The 20,095-nt window shown below is 48.9% G+C and overlaps 1 protein-coding gene across 6 annotated transcripts; it reads right to left on the bottom strand.

Annotated features, from left to right (window-relative positions):
* Positions 1-1,962: 1,962 nt before the first annotated feature.
* On the bottom strand, positions 1,963-19,918 carry SIRT4 (sirtuin 4). Of its 6 annotated transcripts, none has more exons than XR_012155039.1 (5): positions 11,381-13,623; positions 9,579-9,873; positions 7,985-8,182; positions 7,068-7,214; positions 1,963-2,553 (listed from the first exon to the last, which is right to left on the bottom strand). XR_012155039.1 is itself a non-coding variant. In XM_073312681.1 (5 exons), the coding sequence occupies exons 2-4, from the start codon at positions 11,698-11,700 to the stop codon at positions 8,030-8,032; spliced, it is 768 nt and encodes a 255-aa protein (XP_073168782.1). In that variant the 5' UTR covers positions 11,701-11,712; positions 19,876-19,918; the 3' UTR covers positions 6,399-7,214; positions 7,985-8,029. The 6 variants fall into 6 exon arrangements, 5 of the variants coding, with proteins under 5 accessions (XP_073168778.1, XP_073168782.1, XP_073168780.1 ...); XM_073312681.1 differs by lacking the exon at positions 1,963-2,553 and adding an exon at positions 19,876-19,918 and having other exon boundaries at positions 6,399-7,214; positions 11,381-11,712; XM_073312679.1 differs by lacking the exon at positions 1,963-2,553 and adding an exon at positions 19,876-19,916 and having other exon boundaries at positions 6,399-7,214; positions 11,381-11,886.
* Positions 19,919-20,095: the final 177 nt, after the last annotated feature.

Below are 20,095 nucleotides of genomic sequence, written 5' to 3'. Positions count from 1 at the left end.
CTAAATTTGGAGTGACTTGACCAGGTCATTCTCTTTAGTCCTGCAGTCCTATTGAACCGTCTTATGGTGAGCGGGCAGGCGATACGGACTGCTAGCAGTCGTACTGTACCATCTTCTGCCAGGCAGGCAAGAGATGAGGATTGCTAGCAGTCGTATTGTACCATCTTATGCCAGGCAGGCAAGAGATGAAGATGGCTAGCAGTCGTACTGTACCATCTTCTGCCAAGCAGCCATGAGATGTGGATGGCATGCAGTCCTTCTGCACCGTCTGCTGCCAGCCAAAGATGTAAAGGATAGATGGAGTGGGTCAGAACAAGAAATAGACCAGATTTGTTTTGTACTCATTTTCCTCCTCCCCTGTCTAGATCACACTGCAGTCAGTCACAGAGAAGGTGCAGCGAGGTTAATCTAGCCATGTATCAATCAGAGGCCAGGCTAACCTCCTTGTTCCAATAACAACGATAACTTTGGTGCACCATTTCTTATTGGAACCTCCGTGCAGTCCTGCCTGAAATACTCCTTGATGTACAGGCACACCCTTTGTTGATTTTAGCTCCCTGAAGCCAACCCTGTAAGCCGTGTCGTCAGTCGCCCCTCCCTCCGTCAGAGCAACGGCAGACAATCGTTCCGCGCCTTTTTTCTGTGCGGACGCCATACCAAGGCAAGCATGGAGGCCGCTGAGCTCATTTTGGCAATTAGGAGCACATCAACCACCACACGCATTATCCAGCAGTATATGCAGCACCAGAACATGGCAACGCGATACCGGGCGAGGAGGCGACGTCAGCGCGGTCCCGTGAGTGATCAGGACATGGACACAGATTTCTCTGAAAGCATGGGCCCTGCCAATGCATGCATCATGGTGCTAATGGGGCAGGTTCATGCTGTGGAACGCCGATTCTGGGCTCGGGAAACAAGCACAGACTGGTGGGACCGCATAGTGTTGCAGGTCTGGGACGATTCCCAGTGGCTGCGAAACTTTCGCATGCGTAAGGGCACTTTCATGGAACTTTGTGACTTGCTTTCCCCTGCCCTGAAGCGCATGAATACCAGGATGAGAGCAGCCCTCACAGTTGAGAAGCGAGTGGCGATAGCCCTGTGGAAGCTTGCAACGCCAGACAGCTACCGGTCAGTTGGGAATCAATTTGGAGTGGGCAAATCTACTGTGGGGGCTGCTGTGATGCAAGTAGCTCACGCAATCAAAGATCTGCTGATATCAAGGGTAGTGACCCTGGGAAATGTGCAGGTCATAGTGGATGGCTTTGCTGCAATGGGATTCCCTAACTGTGGTGGGGCTATAGACGGAACCCATATCCCTATCTTGGCACCGGAGCACCAAGCCGCCGAGTACATAAACCGCAAGGGGTACTTTTCGATAGTGCTGCAAGCTCTGGTGGATCACAAGGGACGTTTCACCAACATCAACGTGGGATGGCCGGGAAAGGTGCATGACGCTCGCATCTTCAGGAACTCTGGTCTGTTTCAAAAGCTGCAGGAAGGGACTTTATTCCCAGACCAGAAAATAACTGTTGGGGATGTTGAAATGCCTATATGTATCCTTGGGGACCCAGCCTACCCCTTAATGCCATGGCTCATGAAGCCGTACACAGGCAGCCTGGACAGTAGTCAGGAGCTGTTCAACTACAGGCTGAGCAAGTGCAGAATGGTGGTAGAATGTGCATTTGGACATTTAAAGGCGCGCTGGCGCAGTTTACTGACTCGCTTAGACCTCAGCGAAACCAATATTCCCACTGTTATTACTGCTTGCTGTGTGCTCCACAATATCTCCTTGATGAAACCCCCCGCCCCTTGGTTCACTCTACTTCCCTGTAAGCTAACCACCCTCCCCTCCTCCCTTTAATCACCGCTTGCAGAGGCAATAAAGTCATTGCTGCTTCACAGTCATGCATTCGTTATTCATTCATCACACAAATAGGGAGATGACTACCAAGGTATCCCAGGAGGGGTGGTGGAGGAGGGAAGGAAAATGCCACACAGCACTTTAAGCACAGCACTTTAAAAGTTTACAACTTTAAAATTTATTGAATGACAGCCTTCTTTTTTTTGGGCAATCCTCTGTGGTGGAGTGGCTGGTTGGCCAGAGGCCCCCCCAACGCGTTCTTGGGCGTCTGGGTGTGGAGGCTATGGAACTTGGGGAGGAGGGCGGTTGGTTACAGAGGGGCAGCAGTGGCAGTCTGTGCTCCAGCTGCCTTTGCTGCAGCTCAACCATACACTGGAGCATTCTGGTTTGGTCCTGCAGCAGCCTCAGCATTGAATCCTGCCTCCTCTCATCACGCTGCCGCCACATTTGAGCTTCAGCCCTGTCTTCAGCCCGCCACCTACTCTCTTCAGCCCTCCACCTCTCCTCCCGGTCATTTTGTGCTTTCCTGCACTCTGACATTATTTGCCTCCACGCATTCGTCTGTGCTCTGTCAGTGTGGGAGGACAGCATGAGCTCGGAGAACATTTCATCGCGAGTGCGTTTTTTTTTCTTTCTAAGCTTCACTAGCCTCTGGGAAGGAGAAGATCCTGTGATCATTGAAACACATGCAGCTGGTGGAGAAAAAAAAAGGGACAGCGGTATTTAAAAAGACACATTTTATAAAACAGTCGCTACACTCTTTCAGGGTAAACCTTGCTGTTAACATTACATACATAGCACATGTGCTTTCATTACAAGGTCGCATTTTGCCTCCTCCCACCGCGTGACTACCCCCTCAACCTTCCCCCCTCCCTGTGGCTAACAGCGGCGAACATTTCTGTTCAGCCACAGGCAAACAGCACAGCAGGAATGGGCTCCTCTGAGTGTCCCTGAAGAAAAGCACCCTATTTCAACCAGGTGACCATGAATTATATCTCACTCTCCTGAGGATAACACAGAGAGATAAAGAATGGATTTTGGTTGAATGCCAGCAAACATACACTGCAATGCTTTGTTCTACAGTGATTCCCGAGTACGTGTTACTGGCCTGGAGTGGTAAAGTGTCCTACCATGAAGGACGAAATAAGGCTGCCCTCCCCAGAAACCTTTTGCAAAGGCTTTAGGACTACATCTAGGAGAACCGCAAATGCCAGGGCAAAGTAATCCTTTCACATGCTTGCTTTTAAACCATGTATAGCATTTTAAAAGGTACACTCACCAGAGGTCCCTTCTCCGCCTGCTGGGTCCAGGAGGCAGCCTTGGGTGGGTTCGGGGGGTACTGGCTCCAGGTCTAGGGTGAGAAACAGTTCCTGGCTGTCGGGAAAACCGGTTTCTCCGCTTGCTTGCTGTGAGCTATCTACAACCTCCTCATCATCATCATCTTCTTCGTCCCCAAAACCTGCTTCCGTATTGCCTCCATCTCCATTGAAGGAGTCAAACAACACGGCTGGGGTAGTGGTGGCTGAACCCCCTAAAATGGCATGCAGCTCATCATAGAAGCGGCATGTTTGGGGCTCTGACCCAGAGCGGCTGTTCGCCTCTCTGGTTTTCTGGTAGGCTTGCCTCAGCTCCTTCAGTTTCACGCGGCACTGCTTCGGGTCCCTGTTATGGCCTCTGTCCTTCATGCCCTGGGAGATTTTCACAAAGGTTTTGGCATTTCGAAAACTGGAACGGAGTTCTGATAGCACGGATTCCTCTCCCCAAACAGCGATCAGATCCCGTACCTCCCGTTCGGTCCATGCTGGAGCTCTTTTGCGATTCTGGGACTCCATCATGGTCACCTGTGCTGATGAGCTCTGCATGGTCACCTGCAGCTTGCCATGCTGGCCAAACAGGAAATGAGATTCAAAAGTTTGCGGTTCTTTTCCTGTCTACCTGGCCAGTGCATCTGAGTTGAGAGTGCTGTCCAGAGCGGTCAGAATGGAGCACTCTGGGATAGCTCCCGGAGGCCAATACCATCGAATTGTGTCCACAGTACCCCAAATTCGAGCTGGGAACATCGATTTAAGCGCTAATCCACTTGTCAGGGGTGGAGTAAGGAAATCGATTTTAAGAGCCCTTTAAGTCGAAATAAAGGGCTTCACTGTGTGGACGGGTGCAGGTTTAAATCGATTTAACGTTGCTAAATTCGACCTAAAGTCCTAGTGTAGACCAGGGCTAGGAGAGGATGAGAAAGCAAGGAAGAGAGGAAGCACATCCCCACTTCCTTATAGGTGATGGGGTGAGGGAGAAAGTGAACCTGTGATGGAGTTGGAGGGAAGCAGGCACTTGTCAGGTGTGGGCTGAAAACTCATTTGATGCCCTTCAGCCCCTGTAATGCTGCTCCTCCTGCAGCCTGGTCAGTGTGACACAGGGATCTCTTCCCTCTTGTCTGTTCCTATAGGACTACTACATCTCCCCCCACAGGTTCCACTTGTCCCCAGAGAACCAGGGTGAACAACAGGGCACTGCTCAGTTTAGCTGCAGTGAGTGTTAGCTCTCTTCCTGAATGCCTTGTCTTCCAACAGCATGATCGATCTGCATCCTATAGTGCTGAACCCTGGTGGCTTTCATGCCTCGCTCCAGGCTGGTAACCACATCAATAAGCTGAGGTACACCTGTTTCTCAAGGTAGGTCTCATTAGTTACCCACTATCTCAGGGCCAGATTCTGATCTTCTTGTTCTTTCTGAGTAGAACTGTACTGCACAAACAGTCCCATTGAAGAAATGGCAGAAGGCGCTGCTTCATGCGAGAAAGGGATGAGAATATGGCCCTTGGGGAAGGGCCTTTTGGCTCACTGTGGGATCTCCTTTTGTGGGGAGGAAAGGGGAATTTGATTACACATGAAGGGCTCTGATCCTGTTCTCACTGAAGTCAATGATGGCGAAGCTTCCTCTTCAGCAGTGCTGGATCAGGTTCAGCAGAAAGAAGGAATCCCATCGTCTCAGCCTTGTACTGGTCAAGAACCTCCATAGGGAGGAAAAGGTTAAAGTCCATTGCATAAGAGTGCTAACAAATGAAGCAATGCAGTTTCGAGGATTGACTCTGCAATGATCAGATCCTTGGTTGGGAGCGAGAGAAGAGGAAGTGTAGTGGTAGTGAAGAGGCTGTAGAGCATTTGTATACCATCATACACTGTGCAGGTAGGTTCTGACCACTGGGAATTCATTCCATACCATGCTGTTCCTATATATTTATATGTACCTCATGTAAACCATTAGAGGAATGTGGCTTAGCCTAATTTATCAGTAATGCCTGAGGGGAGCTGTGACTCCTTTCACCAGTGCTCAGCTGCTGGTACTGAACAAGTAAGGATAGGTGAAAGAGGTTAGCTACCCATCACATTACTTCTCCCTGGCTATCCTCACTGGAAATGTTTTCTTGTTCTAGGCCTCCTGGGAACAGTCCCAAGCCTTCTCCCCAAAAGGCAGGCCCTTCTGACATGAAGTCCACACCTTCTGTTTTTGACACTCCCATGCTGTCCAAGTTTCAAGGTGGCTCAGAAGATGACATGGATAATGAGAAACCTGGCCCCAGTTCCCCTCCAAAGGGAGCATAATTGTCTCTTCCTATATGGAAAATTGCTACGTGAATAAAAGTTCCATGCAAGCTCCTTGACTGTGGGTGAGAACTCCGCTGTGTAGGAGCCTTGATGATAGTACAAAGAGAATAGCTGATTGATTGCTTGGGAAGCTTTGGCAGGTGGGGCAATTCTAATAGGCCAGAGCTGGCATGATACTTGTGAGCATCAGCAAACAGACCTATGATTCACTGCAAAGGTGTCCCCGTTTATGTAGAGCTGGTGGTCTGTGGTAGGGGGACATTAAGCTACCTCACTTCAGATGGTGGCATGTGTAGCAGGGTCTCCCCTAGCTTATTAGTTACTGCTGTCCTCGTCTGGATTTGAACAAGTGCATAAGCAGGGAAAACCTCTGTGTCCCATAAGCAGCCTTCCCTACTTTGCTACTTGGAGAGGTAGTGTCCTTTCAGCAAGTGACCACAGCAGTCCTGGCCCTGTGCATTTATTATTATTCTCTTTGGATGGTTACTGTAGGAAACTGCCCTTGAAGATGGCACTGGAGCATTTTAATCTGCATCCTAATGGAATCTTAAGAACTCATCACAACACTGAAACCCCCTTATAGCATGCAGGTCAGCTCAAAGACCCAATGTTTGCCCAGCGCACACTTCTGCCTCTCAATCTGTATACAGCAAAATACATCTTAAGGGACCAACAGAAATTGGTAGCTTAACAGAGGTGGATTTTCTCTTAGTGGTGGGGCAAAATGAGGGATGGGGATACTTTAGGGTGGCCTGTTGAGACAGACAGTTCCCTCATCAGGGTGGTCTCTTGTGCAGGTATCGTCGTATTACTCTTTTGCTTCATCTAGTGCTAATAATTTCAGCTTGAATTTCTGAAACGGAAAAATGAATCTGACCCAGGCATGAACTTGACTGATTCATAGGAGAGGAAAAATTCCAAAGTGGCACCATAAATCTTGTAAGCAATTTTTAAATTTAATTACACACGGAAAACCCTACTCCCAGCTGCGCATTCCAGAGAAGGTCATAGCTTAGTTAGGAGCAGCTCTGGTCAGGCTGACTCAGTGAAACTCCAGCAATATCCCAGTCATTGGTTTTTTTTTTAAGGTTCAAATAGGAGCCAAGGGAGCTGCCAAACTGTACAGCACCTCCCTCTGGCCCCGTAATGCTCAGCCTTCTCCCTGCTCGAAGAGGAGGACTTGTTCAGCTGATAACCCACCCCGCAAAGAAGTCTCTCTCTGGAAAGCAGATGCATTTAGCAGGTGCCCTTGTTCAACTTCTCTGCTGAAAACATTTTTCCCAATACAGGTTCCTCCCAGCTCTGGGAGAGCAGAGTTCCGGCTTCACGGGGCCTGTCTTATGCCGTCCCCTCTCACCTTCTTCTGACATTAGATCCCCCAGCTGCTAAAACCCTCTTCAGCTCCGTGCTCCCCCCCATTCCAATTTGTCTTATCCCTCCTCCAAGCTCCCCTTCCCCAACTCTCCTCCTGGTGCCAATTGTAAGAAAAGTGTCTTGGTTTGGAGATACAAAAGTCTGATCACCGTGTCCCAGCACCTTGTAGTGAAGGCAAAGCAGAGGCACAGTAGACTCTAGGGACAGGTAGGGCCGAGAGAATCTCATACCAGGTGCTTTCCACCCATCCTGCTTCCAGGTAAATGGAGACCATGGCTCAGTGCAGAAAGCTGATCTGATTGGAACGGATGATGGATTGCTGTCCTCTGCTGGTCTCATCAAAAGATGCACCTTTAGATCTCACCTCCGTTTGCCTGCTGGGTTAAAATAGCCCCTCTTAAGAGATTATGATGGGTCAATAAGCACTTGACGATATGAGGAAAAGAAACTGATTTATGTTGCTTATTATTTGTATTTCCATCGCACCCAGTTGGAACTTGATACTTTAAAAATCAGTGCCCAATTAGCTGTGCGCAATCCTACGCGGCAGAGTTTTTGTATTACCACATCCTGTAAACTTTGCACTAAAAATCACAGTGCACAATGGGCCTTGGTAAGTCACTTTTTTTTTAATGTCCTGACACAAAGTTTCAACAATGTGCTGATCAGCCACTCTATGACCCTGCAGCCACTCCCTGGGGGCTTTCTGCTAACTGCCTTGTTAAAGTAACTATCTGATTGGAACCCAAAGAAACCAGAAAACTGATGAGACGAGTCAAGTCTGAAAATTCCTCTCACCCCATTCTCTGGAAGGATTAGCATCCTGGGAGCCATTCTCAAACCCAAAGAAGTCAATGGGAATTAAGGGTGCTCAGCTCCTTTATTTAAGTTAATTAATTTGTAGGCAGTCAGCCTTCCCCATCAGGACTGCATCAGTCAGAGCTGAAACTATATGATCAAGTGTTGGCACCTGTTACTGGGATGGCTTTTTTGCTTGGCTGATCTTAGTCCCTATCCTGCCAGAAGTGCTCAGCATTTGATGGGTGTCCAAGGACCTCCTGCTGCTCAGTGGGTGTGACTGACAATCCCACGTCAGCTTGTCACAGGTAAGGCTGGGGAGTTTACTCACCATGAACAGGGTACTTACCTTGGGTGGGTGCAGGTGCTTGGCTCACTAACACTAGAAACTGGGTCACCGCAGGACAATCAAAGGCAGCAACTCCCCACACCGGGAATTCAGTTTCATGGATGCAAAGTGATCTGACCTTGTGGGTCCAATATTAATGATCACAATTGGCAGCTTCTTCTCATGGGCAGCAAGTGCAAACCTGTAACCAGAGTACACCTGCAGGGACACAAAGAAACAAAGTGATGTGGAGCCTGGACAAAGGAAGAGCTATAGAAAGAACCAGTCCACATAGGCCATTGCCCAATGGTGGGACATGATTGTTCCCTCTGGTGTATTTGCAGATACACACTACACAGAAAAATGCTATATAAGCTACTCTTCATTCAAGTACTAGATTCTTTCTTCAAATCTGCACAGGATGGGAGCAGCTGCTACTTAACTCCTAACAGAGGAAAGATTTTCAATACTGTGGAAAATATTCCCCCTTCAATGGTTTTTGTGACTTTCCTTGCCACCCCTAGCTAGTTATCATAGAGTCTTGCTTATATGCTTCCACCTTTGTGGCCTATCTCCTCTGCCCATTTGGGGATAAACATGAGACCTTGATCGCTTCCAGGGACAGGATTATGACTTCACTTCAAGCTCAAGCAGCAGTTGGGCCCCAAATATCCTGAAGAGGTGAGGACTGGAACTCAACAGCCTCAGCCTTACCCACTCACGTCAGCCCTTGAGATGTGTGTGAGCATTTTACAGTGCAGCTTTATTCTGTAAAGTAGCTTTCATGCAAACTGTGTCCCAGACACTTTCCCAGGTTAAGTGGTGGGCTCAGAGTCAGGATAAATAACAACACAGGCAAGAAATAGCTCAGGGAGAAAAAAAGATGGCAAAGCAAAGAAGGGAAGCTGTCCAGCAGGGCTGTTCCAGAATGCAGGTGAAGGCTCTCTGCTCCCTCATCTTCTTCAACTTCTTTCAGCAGTCTAATGAGGAATTAATTCACTTGCAACTCTGTTCTCTCCAGGCAGAGAACGCTCTATCTCAGTCTGCTTCCTGCAGGTCTCCAGCCTGGATAATGTATAAACCTCCCCACACTAGAGACAAAGTTATTTCAGGTTGCCATTCCCATAACACTAGGGCGTGAGAGGAATATGTTAGAAAATTCAAAGGAAAACCTGAAGTGGGGGTGAAGAGGGATTTTGCAGCACTGATCTTTTACACCAGGCTTAATAGGGTGCTAAAGACAAAAGAGTTGGGCAAGAAAAAGTGGGATTGTGATCTTTGCAGGGCTAATCTGCATCTAAAGTCAGGTAGATAACAGGGCTACCTGGGCAACCGTGGAGATTAAGAAAGTATATCTGGGATAGCATAGGCAGATCAGATCAGTATCTGGGAAATGGCTAAGTCCGACTGGCACTGAAGTGAAAAGCACATTATAGGTACCTCACAGGGATGGCTGTGAAGCCAGATTATAAAGACAGTAGAACAAAATACTAGGAAATTCTGGAGACTGGATTCAGATAAGAGGGATGGTGGTCCCAGATTATGGGATCAGGGACCACTGCAGAGACAGTAGCCCAGAAAAATAGGAATACAGACAGGAGATATGAGCAGTTACCTGCAAAGAGGATCCTGCCACCAACATGGAATCTGATTCAGCCAGGCGCTTGTGCACAAAGTCCACTTTCTCCCGGCTAACTGTGTCCCCAAAGAACGTCACATCTGGCTTCAGGATCCCACCACATCTGCTGCAGGCCGGGACACGGAAGTTATGCACCTGCTCTTCTGTGAGGAAGACATCCCCATCCGGGGCCATGCCATGTGCTTCAGCTGTCCAGGTGGGATTCAGCACTTCAAAGCACTTCTGAAGCTCAGAGCGGGGAGTTTGCTCTCCACAGCCGAGGCAGAGAACCCTGAAACACAGTTCATGGTCTTTCAAAGGGCCCCATCTCCACTGGGCTGCAGCAATTCACTGATCCAAAGATTTTAAGGCCAGAGGGACCATTTGTGATAATCTAATCTGACCCCCTGCATAGTACAGGCCAGAGAATGTTACCAATCATTCCTGCGTGAAGTCTGGAAGGCCCAATATGGACCTCACAACTCTGTGTTTAACTATGACCCTGAAGGAAACTGCCCCATGGGAGCCGGTGGGTTCTAAAGAATATGTGATCTAAATCAGTGGTTTTCAACCTGTGGTCTGTGGACTCCTGGGGTCCACACACTATGTCTAAGAAGTGCAAAGGGGTCTGCATCTCCATTCAAAATTTGTAGGGGTCCACAAATGAAAAAAGGTTGAAAACCACTGCTCTAGAAAGTCAGAATTACTCAAGAAGAGATCTAAGGGTATGTCTTCACTAGCAACGTTAACGTGGCTGTGTAGCCGCGGCACCAGTGCTATAAAAAAACCACCCCCACGAGGGGAGTAGCTACCTGCACTGGTGCACTGTCTACACTAGTGCTTTACAGCGCTGAAACTTGCATCACTCGGGCGGTGGGGATTTCACACCCCTGAGCAAGAAAGTGTCAGTGCTGTAAAGTGGCAGTGGAGGCCAGGCCTAAGTCCTCTACCTACTTCCCACCTCCATCCTCACCAGCGGGGTGGGGGGATTCATGGTTTTAGCATTGCTCTGAAATATCACCACAGGTTCAACTTCCAACAGTGTCAACTCAGCCCAGCATCCTTCCAAGGCAGAGAAACTAGCTGCCAGGCTGTTTACTGTGTGTGCAGATCTTTCCCACAGGGCCTCCAAACATTGTGGTCCCATCTGTGCTGTGTAGACATTAAAGTACCTTGGGATCTTTTGGTAAGTGGCCTTGGCTAAAATCCCCCCTCCATTTCTGTGGTGCAGAGTGCTGCTCTCCCTCCCAAGAAGTGGCTGCACGGCAGTGGTGCTGTTTACGTATAGTATGCAATGTCTGTGGTATGTACTATCCTTGCTGCACTTCTTGTCTCCAGACAGGTCCACCTTCTGTGCTCCCAGCACAACACACTGATTTCAGCCCCATTTACCTTTCCCTGCACACGCATGGTCTCTGTTCCCCTTCTTGCCCTCGCTGAGAGGACTCTAGATATGACAGAAAAGGAGAAGATCCTAATGATAACAGATTAAAGGGGAAACGAGTCAAACAGTACTGCATGAAAGGTGTGTGAAACGTGGGAGCACCCGGGCAAAAGATGTTCTGCCCCTTAAACAGCATCTGTGGATTAGCCACCCTCCCGCCATAGCATAGCAATTCTGTGCTCACCTCTCCCGCAGTCAAGTAGCACCTTTATGTTGTCCCACCTGTGTAGTAACATGACATCCTTACATAATTCCTTGTGCCCCCCCATAACACCACACCCGTTCGTAAGCTACCCTCCCACCCATAAGATGGTACCTGTGCATTAACCATCTTTTCCCTAACCCTGTAGCGTACCTGTGTGTGCAGCCATGCAATTCCATCACCCGCTGACTCCCAGCCTTGGTATGCAGGGCATCCACATTCTGGGTCACCAGCCAGTGCAGCTTTCCTAGCTTCTCCCAGTTTCTTAAGGCCAGGTGCGCTGCGTTAGGCTGGTGAGAGGAGAACTGGGGCCAGCCCACAAAGTTCCTTGCCCAGTACCTCTGGCGGGCACTGGCACTGCGAAGAAACTCAGTATGCTGGATGGGCCGCCTGTCCGTCCTGGCATAAAGCCCCACCCCTTCTGAGCGGTAGTCAGGGATCCCTGATTCAGTGGAGATTCCAGCGCCGGTCATTACCAACAGCCTCTGGGAATGAGAAAAGAAGCGCTGCAATGCCTCCACTTCCACGGCATCTGGAGGAGGGCTGGCTGGCACAAAAGCCAGGTTTGGAGAGGCCTTGGCCCCGGAGTGAGATCTGTAATGGTGGAGCCTGAGGGCTCTGCAACCTTCCGGCACCTTCAAAGCACAGTATATACTCATCTAGGACCCAAGAAGATGAATATATGGCAGTTAAACCTTGGAACACAGAGGTCTTCCTTAACGACAAGGTTATTTTTTCTTAGGCTACTGTGAGGAATTCATGATGCTGATAATGATACTTTGTTCTTCTCTTCTGCCTTCTAGTCAACAATCCCAAATCACTTTGGACACGTTAATTCATTAAACAGCACCTGCGAGGAAGGCATTATTAGCCTCCTTTTCCAGCTAGAGAAACTGAGGCACAGAGAGGTGAAGTAACTTTTCCACGGTCATGCAGTGAGTCAGTGGTAGAGCAGGCACTCGAGACCAGAACTCCTGACTCCCAGCCCTGTGCCCTATTCATAGGTCTCACCCTTCCTCCTTGGTTGACAGGCAGCTCCCCCCTGCAAGTGGGCAAACTTGGAAGAGATGGGGCCAGTTCTTCACATTTTATGACTTTTTTAAAGGGACACCCAGGCAGGGGAAAGCCAGAATCTACCTAAAACATGGCTTTATACGGGGTTGCAAGTGGACAGCATCCCTTTCAGGCACATGTGATGGGCACAAAGAGTGGCAGCGGAGAGATAGGGTAAGAGAACCCCAAGTATGCCAAGCTCATCTCCACCGGCCTTGCCTGGTTTGGGAGCCCAGCTTCTCCTCAGGTGGGAGTTTGCTCTGCTGCTCTTGGCACAGAGTTGTCTCCAAACCGGGGTGGAGAGCAGCGCACACAGAAGCAGCATCACACAGAGCAAAGCCCTCACCACAGCAGCAACCCCATTCTTCAGAACCCCTCCCCACAGATGACGCCCCTCCTCACCACTGCCTCTGATGAGGGAAGGCAGAGATGACTCGCCCTGTTGTCTCCCTCCTCTTCAGGGTAGAGGCCCTGTTGGTAGAGGAGAGTATAGAGCCTCTGGCTGTTACAGAGCCTGGGCAAAACAGGCCTTGAATTAGTGGGTGAGTTTGCAACCTAGGCTGCCTCCCAAGCCAGTTGCCATGTTGGGCACCATCCCCCTCAATATGAGCAAGAGAGGGAGGCAGGAATGAGGCCTATCTCTGCTGCTTCTCTAGCAGCAGGAAGGCCTGGGTTTGGTGTGTCTCTGAGTTGCTGCTCCCTTACAGGGCTCTGGAGGGGGCTAGGAACAGAGGGGCCCAGTGTAGGAGGAGCAGCTGGGAGATGGAGGCCAACAAAGGGGCAGCAGAGTGGCCCTCAAACAGTAGGGGACAGCATGAAATGACTGAGGGAGGGGAGAATGGATTTTGGAGAGCTAGCAATGTAAATTGGCTGGGGGAGGGGAATTGATCTGGGGACAGGAGAGGCATTGATTGCTTTGGCAATAGGGTTGGGAAAGAGTCAAAGAGCGCAGAGGAGCAAAGGCACAAGGAGAGACATTTGTCCACCCTATTTTCAGGAGATTTTTGTCCACTCTGTGTACAAAGAGCATTTACAAAATTTCCCTGTGTACAAAGAGCATTTAAAAAAACAAAATAAAACAATGGAGGGGATGAACTGCCTGGAGATTTCTGGAGACAAGAGGAGCGAAAACAGGGAGAGAATTTGTAATTCACACTAAACACCAAATATATCAGTTTGGGCCAGCATGGGAGCCTAAAATGAAGAGCCTGATTTGCAAAGGTAGGTGCTGAGTGCCAGGTACAGTCAATGGATGTTGCAGCTGTCCAGCATCACTAAAAATTTGACCACTTCCTTAGGTACCTAAGTCTGGATTTAGGTACCTAATTTTAGGCACCCACATCTGAAGCGTTTGGCCTGGATTTTTCAAGATATTAGGCCTTGCCCCGCTCAGCATTGCAAGGCCTAAGGCCCAGACCCTCAAAGGTTTTGGGCGCCTAACGCCCACTGAGTTCACATCTACCCAACTGGGCCCCGCAAGCGAGATAGGTGAGGAAATAACTCATTTGTGAACCCTAAAGGGGCCTAGGTGTGAATTAGGTGCCAAGCGGCTGGTCAGGGTCAGGGCTGAGGCAGCTGAGCCCAGGCCCAGCCACCAAAATTTAGGTGCATCAGACACTTTAACTGCAGAAACTTAGGCACCTAGAGACATGAGGCGCCCACCGGCTTTTAGGCAGCAGCTGAGCAGGGATTTTGTGAGTGCTCGTGGCACCTACATATTGGATGCCTGAATTGGCAATTAGGCACCTACTGTCTCTGCTATAGCCACTACTGTGGCAGAGCTGTGGCCCTGCTGCTGTGACGATGTAGAGTAGCCATGACTTACATTGACGGCAGGGGTTTTACCGATGATGTAGGTAATCCACCTCTCTGAGAGGAAGTAGCTCGGTCTGCCTAGGCGTGTCCGCACTGGGTATTAGGTCAACCTAACTACAGTGCTCAGGGCGCAAAGATTTTCACAGCCTTGAGCAACACAGCTAGGTCAGCCTAAGTTTTAGGTGTAGAGCAGGCCTCAGTCTGACTTGTAAATCCCTCCCCTAAATGTGTTTACAAGTCTGGGACCGACAGCTGAAATTTTTAAAGGGACTTAGGCAGCTAAACAAACAGATAGGCACATGGGCCCATAGCCCCAAAGGTATTTAGGGATTTCAATGGGAGTTAGATGCTTGAATACTTCAGAGGACATTTTCAAAGATTCAGCCCAGGTGCCACCTAACCCATCTAGGTGCATAAGTTCCCACCAGCTGACATTTTCAAAGCAGCCTAAGGGCTGCTACTACTTTGCAGCTAAAGAGCTGCTCTGAGCCCTAGCACAAGCTGAAGCCCCAGAGGCTCTGCCACAGAACTGGGATTTTTAAATTAATTGGAGGAATGTCTATCTTGCCAACAGGGCCTGATCCTGTAGGTGTGCTCTGAGCATGCCTAAGTCCTGTCAGACCCTGCAACAGGTGGGCCGGATGGTGGCCACCATTAGGTGGAGGGGTGGCCAGTACAGCACCTGCACAAAAGAGAGCAGGAGACCCAGGGCAATGTAGGGTGAGGCGAGGTAAGAGAGGGATGGAGTATGAATGGGGGTGGAAAGCAGGGGGTTAGTTGCTAGGGCACAGGCTCCCTAAGCAAATGACCTGGTTTAGATGCCTAACTCCAGGAGAAGGTTTGTGGCTGAGGATCCCAAGTGGACGGAGGCGCCTATCTCTGGCCCATCAGCCGATCGGACCAAGTCAGACTCTTAGATGCTTAAGCCCCACTCTTCTGCCCTCCCCTCCCCCTGGCATTTTACTCCTGGATAGCTTAGGTGGTTCCTGCTCAGTTCTGAAAATTTTACTTCCTGGCCAGCTTCTGAAAATCCCTTTGGCAGGTGCTTAACTATCTCCATGCTCTAGTCTAGGGAGCGTAGGCAGCATAAAGCTGCCAACTCAGGGCTGAAGATTCCACTAGACAGTGGGCCACCTAGGGGGTTAGTCATAGAATCATAGAATATCAGGGTTGGAAGGGACCTCAGGAGGTCATCTAGTCCAACCCCCTGCTCGAAGCAGGACCAATTCCCAGTTAAATCATCCCAGCCAGGGCTTTGTCAAGCCTGACCTTAAAAACCTCTAAGGAAGGAGATTCTACCACCTCCCTAGGTAACGCATTCCAGTGTTTCACCACCCTCCTAGTGAAAAAGTTTTTCCTAATATCCAACCTAAACCTCCCCCACTGCAACTTGAGATCATTACTCCTTGTCCTGTCCTCTTCTACCACTGAGAATAGTCTAGAACCATCCTCTCTGGAACCACCTCTCAGGTAGTTGAAAGCAGTTATCAAATCCCCCCTCATTCTTCTCTTCTGCACACTAAACAATCCCAGTTCCCTCAGCCTCTCCTCATACGTCATGTGTTCCAGACCCCTAATCATTTTTGTTGCCCTTCGCTGGACTCTCTCCAGTTTATCCACATCCTTCTTGTAGTGTGGGGCCAAAAACTGGACACAGTACTCCAGATGAGGCCTCACCAATGTTGAATTGAGGGGGACAATCACGTCCCTCGATCTGCTTGCTAGGCCCCTATTTATACATCCCAAAATGCCATTGGCCTTCTTGGCAACAAGGGCACACTGCTGACTCATATCCAGCTTCTCATCCACTGTCACCCCTAGGTCCTTTTCCGCAGAACTGCTGCCTAGCCATTCGGTCCCTAGTCTGTAGCTGTGCATTGGGTTCTTCCGTCCTAAGTGCAGGACCCTGCACTTATCCTTATTGAACCTCATCAGATTTCTTTTGGCCCAATCCTCCAATTTGTCTAGGTCCCTCTGTATCCTATCCCTGCCCTCCAGCGTATCTACCACTCCTCCCAGTTTAGTATCATCCGCAAATTTGCTGAGAGTGCAATCCACACCATCCTCCAGATCATTTATGAAGATATTGAACAAAACCGGCCCCAGGACTGACCCCTGGGGCACTCCACTTGACACCGGCTGCCAACTAGACATGGAGCCATTGATCACTACCCGTTGAGCCCGACAATCTAGCCAACTTTCTACCCACCTTATAGTGCATTCATCCAGCCCATACTTCTTTAACTTGCTGACAAGAATACTGTGCGAGACCGTGTCAAAAGCTTTGCTAAAGTCAAGAAACAATACATCCACTGCTTTCCCTTCATCCACAGAACCAGTAATCTCATCATAGAAGGCGATTAGATTAGTCAGGCATGACCTTCCCTTGGTGAATCCATGCTGACTGTTCCTGATCACTTTCCTGTCATGTAAGTGCTTCAGGATTGATTCTTTGAGGACCTGCTCCATGATTTTTCCGGGGACTGAGGTGAGGCTGACTGGCCTGTAGTTCCCAGGATCCTCCTTCTTCCTTTTTTTAAAGATTAGCACTACATTAGCCTTTTTCCAGTCATCCGGGACTTCCCCCATTCACCAGGAGTTTTCAAAGATAATGGCCAATGGCTCTGCAATCACAGCCACCAATTCCTTTAGCACTCTCGGATGCAACTCGTCCGGCCCCATGGACTTGTGCACGTCCAGCTTTTCTAAATAGTCCCTAACCACCTCTTTCTCCACAGAGGGCTGGCCATCTATTCCCCATGTTGTGATGCCCAGCGCAGCAGTCTGGGAGCTGACCTTGTTTGTGAAGACAGAGGCAAAAAAAGCATTGAGTACATTAGCTTTTTCCACATCCTCTGTCACTAGGTTGCCTCCCTCATTCATTAAGGGGCCCACACTTTCCTTGGCTTTCTTCTTGTTGTCAACATACCTGAAGAAACCCTTCTTGTTACTCTTGACATCTCTCGCTAGCTGCAGCTCCAGGTGCGATTATGGCCCTCCTGATTTCATTCCTACATGCCTGATCAATATCTTTATACTCTTCCCTGGTCATTTGTCCAACCTTCCACTTCTTGTAAGCTTCTTTTTTATGTTTAAGATCCGCTAGGATTTCACCGTTAAGCCAAGCTGGTCTCCTGCCATATTTACTATTTTTTCGACACATCGGGATGGTTTGTCCCTGTAACCTCAACAGGGATTCCTTGAAATACAGCTAGCTCTCCTGGACTCCTTTCCCCTTCATGTTAGTCCCCCAGGGGATCCTACCCATCCGTTCCCTGAGGGAGTCGAAGTCTGCTTTCCTGAAGTCCAGGGTCCGTATCCTGCTGCTTACCTTTCTTCCCTGTGTCAGGATCCTGAACTCAACCAACTCATGGTCACTGCCTCCCAGATTCCCATCCACTTTTGCTTCCCCTACTAATTCTTCCCGGTTTGTGAGCAGCAGGTCAAGAAAAGCTCCCCCCCAGTTGGCTCCTCTAGCACTTGCACCAGGAAATTGTCCCCTACGCTTTCCAAAAACTTCCTGGATTGTCTATGCACCGCTGTATTGTTCTCCCAGCAGATATCAGGAAAATTAAAGTCACCCATGAGAACCAGGGCATGCGATCTAGTAGCTTCTGCGAGCTGACAGAAGAAAGCCTCATCCACCGCATCGCCCTGGTCCGGTGGTCTATAGCAGACTCCCACCACTACATCACCCTTGTTGCTCACACTTCTAAACTTAATCCAGAGACACTCAGGTTTTTCTGCAGTTTCATACTTGAGCTCTGAGCAGTCATACTGCTCCCTTACATACAGTGCTACTCCCCCACCTTTTCTGCCCTGCCTGTCCTTCCTGAACAGTTTATAACCATCCATGACAGTATTCCAGTCATGTGAGTTATCCCACCAAGTCTCTGTTATTCCAATCACGTCATAATTCCTTGACATCACCAGGACCTCCAGTTCTCCCTGCTTGTTTCCAAGGCTTTGTGCATTCGTATATAAGCACTTGAGATAACCTGCTGATCGCCCCTCATTCTCAGTATGAGGCAGGAGCCCTCCCCTCACAGACATTCCTGCCTGTGCTTCCTCCCGGTATCCCGCTTTCCCACTTACCTCAGGGCTTTGGTCTCCTTCCCCTGGTGAACCTAGTTTAAAGCCCTCCTCACTAGGTTAGCCAGCCTGCTCGCAAAGATGCTCTTCCCTCTCTTTGTAAGGTGGAGCCCGTCTCTGCCCAGCACTCTTCCTTCATGGAACACCATCCCATGGTCAAAGAATCCGAAGCCTTCTCTCCGACACCACCTGCGTAGCCATTCGTTGACTTCCACAATTCGACGGTCCCTACCCAGGCCTTTTCCTTCCACGGGGAGGATGGACGAGAACACCACTTGCGCCTCAAACTCCTTTATCCTTCTTCCCAGAGCCACGTAGTCCGCAGTGATCTGCTCAAGGTCATTCTTGGCAGTATCGTTGGTGCCCAAGTGGAGAAGCAGGAAGGGGTAGTGATCCGAGGGCTTGATGAGTCTCGGCAGTCTCTCCGTCACACCGCGAATCTTAGCCCCCGGCAAGCAGCAGACTTCTTGGTTTTCCCGGACAGGGCGGCAGATAGATGACTCAGTCCCCCGGAGGAGAGAGTCCCCGACCACCACCACCCGCCTCCTTCTCTTGGGAGTGGTGGTCGTGGAACCCCCCATCTCAGGACAGTGCATCTCATGCCTTCCAACCAGTGGAGTCTCCTTCTAGTCATTGGTCTGCTCAGCTGAGCCGTACGAACATCCCTTTAGAAATCTGGTCCTAACTAGAGAAGCCACTTTTGAAAATGGACTTAGCTATCTAAGGGCCTGTCTACACTTAAAATGCTGCTTTAATGATGATGCTCTAAACTGATGGGAGAGAGCTCTTCCTTCAGCATAGTTAATCCACCTCCCCCTAGAAGCAGAAGAAGGTCTCCTGCCAACAGAATACTGTCTACACTAGGGGTTAGGTTGGTATAAGTGGATTTTCACACTCCTGAATGAAGTAGTTATACTAATATAGATCTGTAGTGAAGACCTGATCTAGGTCAATTATGCCCAGATCCTCAAAGATTTTAGGTGCCTAAAATCAATAGAGCTGAAGAGAAGCCAGCGACATGATCTTTGATAAGGGACTGACATGATGAGAGCAGTGGGAGAGAACACTTGTTTATGCAGCAGCATTTGGGTCAGACTGGAGGGGAGCAAGATGAGAGGCAGAGTCTGCAGTGGTATAGGTGGGAGGCGACAGTAAGTGGCAAAGACCAAGAGGAAGGGATGTATTGGAGAAATGTGGTGAAAGATGAAAGAGAAAGATTTTGTGGCAAGCATTACTGAGGGGTGAGGGGAGGCTAAATGTAAAGAAATAAATATTTAATGAAGAAAAGAAATACACTTGAAAAACAGGACTTTTTATGTTTAAAATATGATTCTTAACCTTAATGCTTTCTAGTCCACAAAATAATTAAAAATAATTTTCCATTTCACTCTCCTGCCAAGTCCCACATCTACAGTTCTTTGTTTCCCCTGTTACAGTTGCAAAAAATATACTAACATTTCACACACAGTCTAAAAACCACTACGGAGACAGATCAGATCAGCATTACAGCAGGAAAGGGGCAGCATCTGAAGATAACCCCTGACTCTAAAGATCTCCACAGCACCCAGCTTAGCCATACCTCCATTTCTGTAAAACATGCATATTAACAAGAGAAAAATAAAACAGAAAAAATAAAGCCCTTGTTGCTAAACCAGCAAGAAAAATTCTATAAGCATTTGCAAGTTCACCTCTCATGTTATGGCAGTGCCTGACCTTCAGAGAAGACAAAAGGCTGCAGAAACAGAGAACTCTGGGAAATGAAGTTCACAAAACAAAACTAAAAAGGAAAACTACAAATCCCACAATTCAAAGAATACATATGTTGAAAAACTGAGCAAAGAAAAAAGAGCAAAATTTCAGAACACCAGGGAAACCAATCATACAATCCTTTTTCTGAAAGTCTCGGGG

Source organism: Lepidochelys kempii, chromosome 15 (assembly GCF_965140265.1).
Source record: "Lepidochelys kempii isolate rLepKem1 chromosome 15, rLepKem1.hap2, whole genome shotgun sequence".
In the NCBI taxonomy this organism is placed as follows: domain Eukaryota; kingdom Metazoa; phylum Chordata; order Testudines; family Cheloniidae; genus Lepidochelys; species Lepidochelys kempii.
This window is presented reverse-complemented; position numbering and strand designations above follow the sequence as displayed.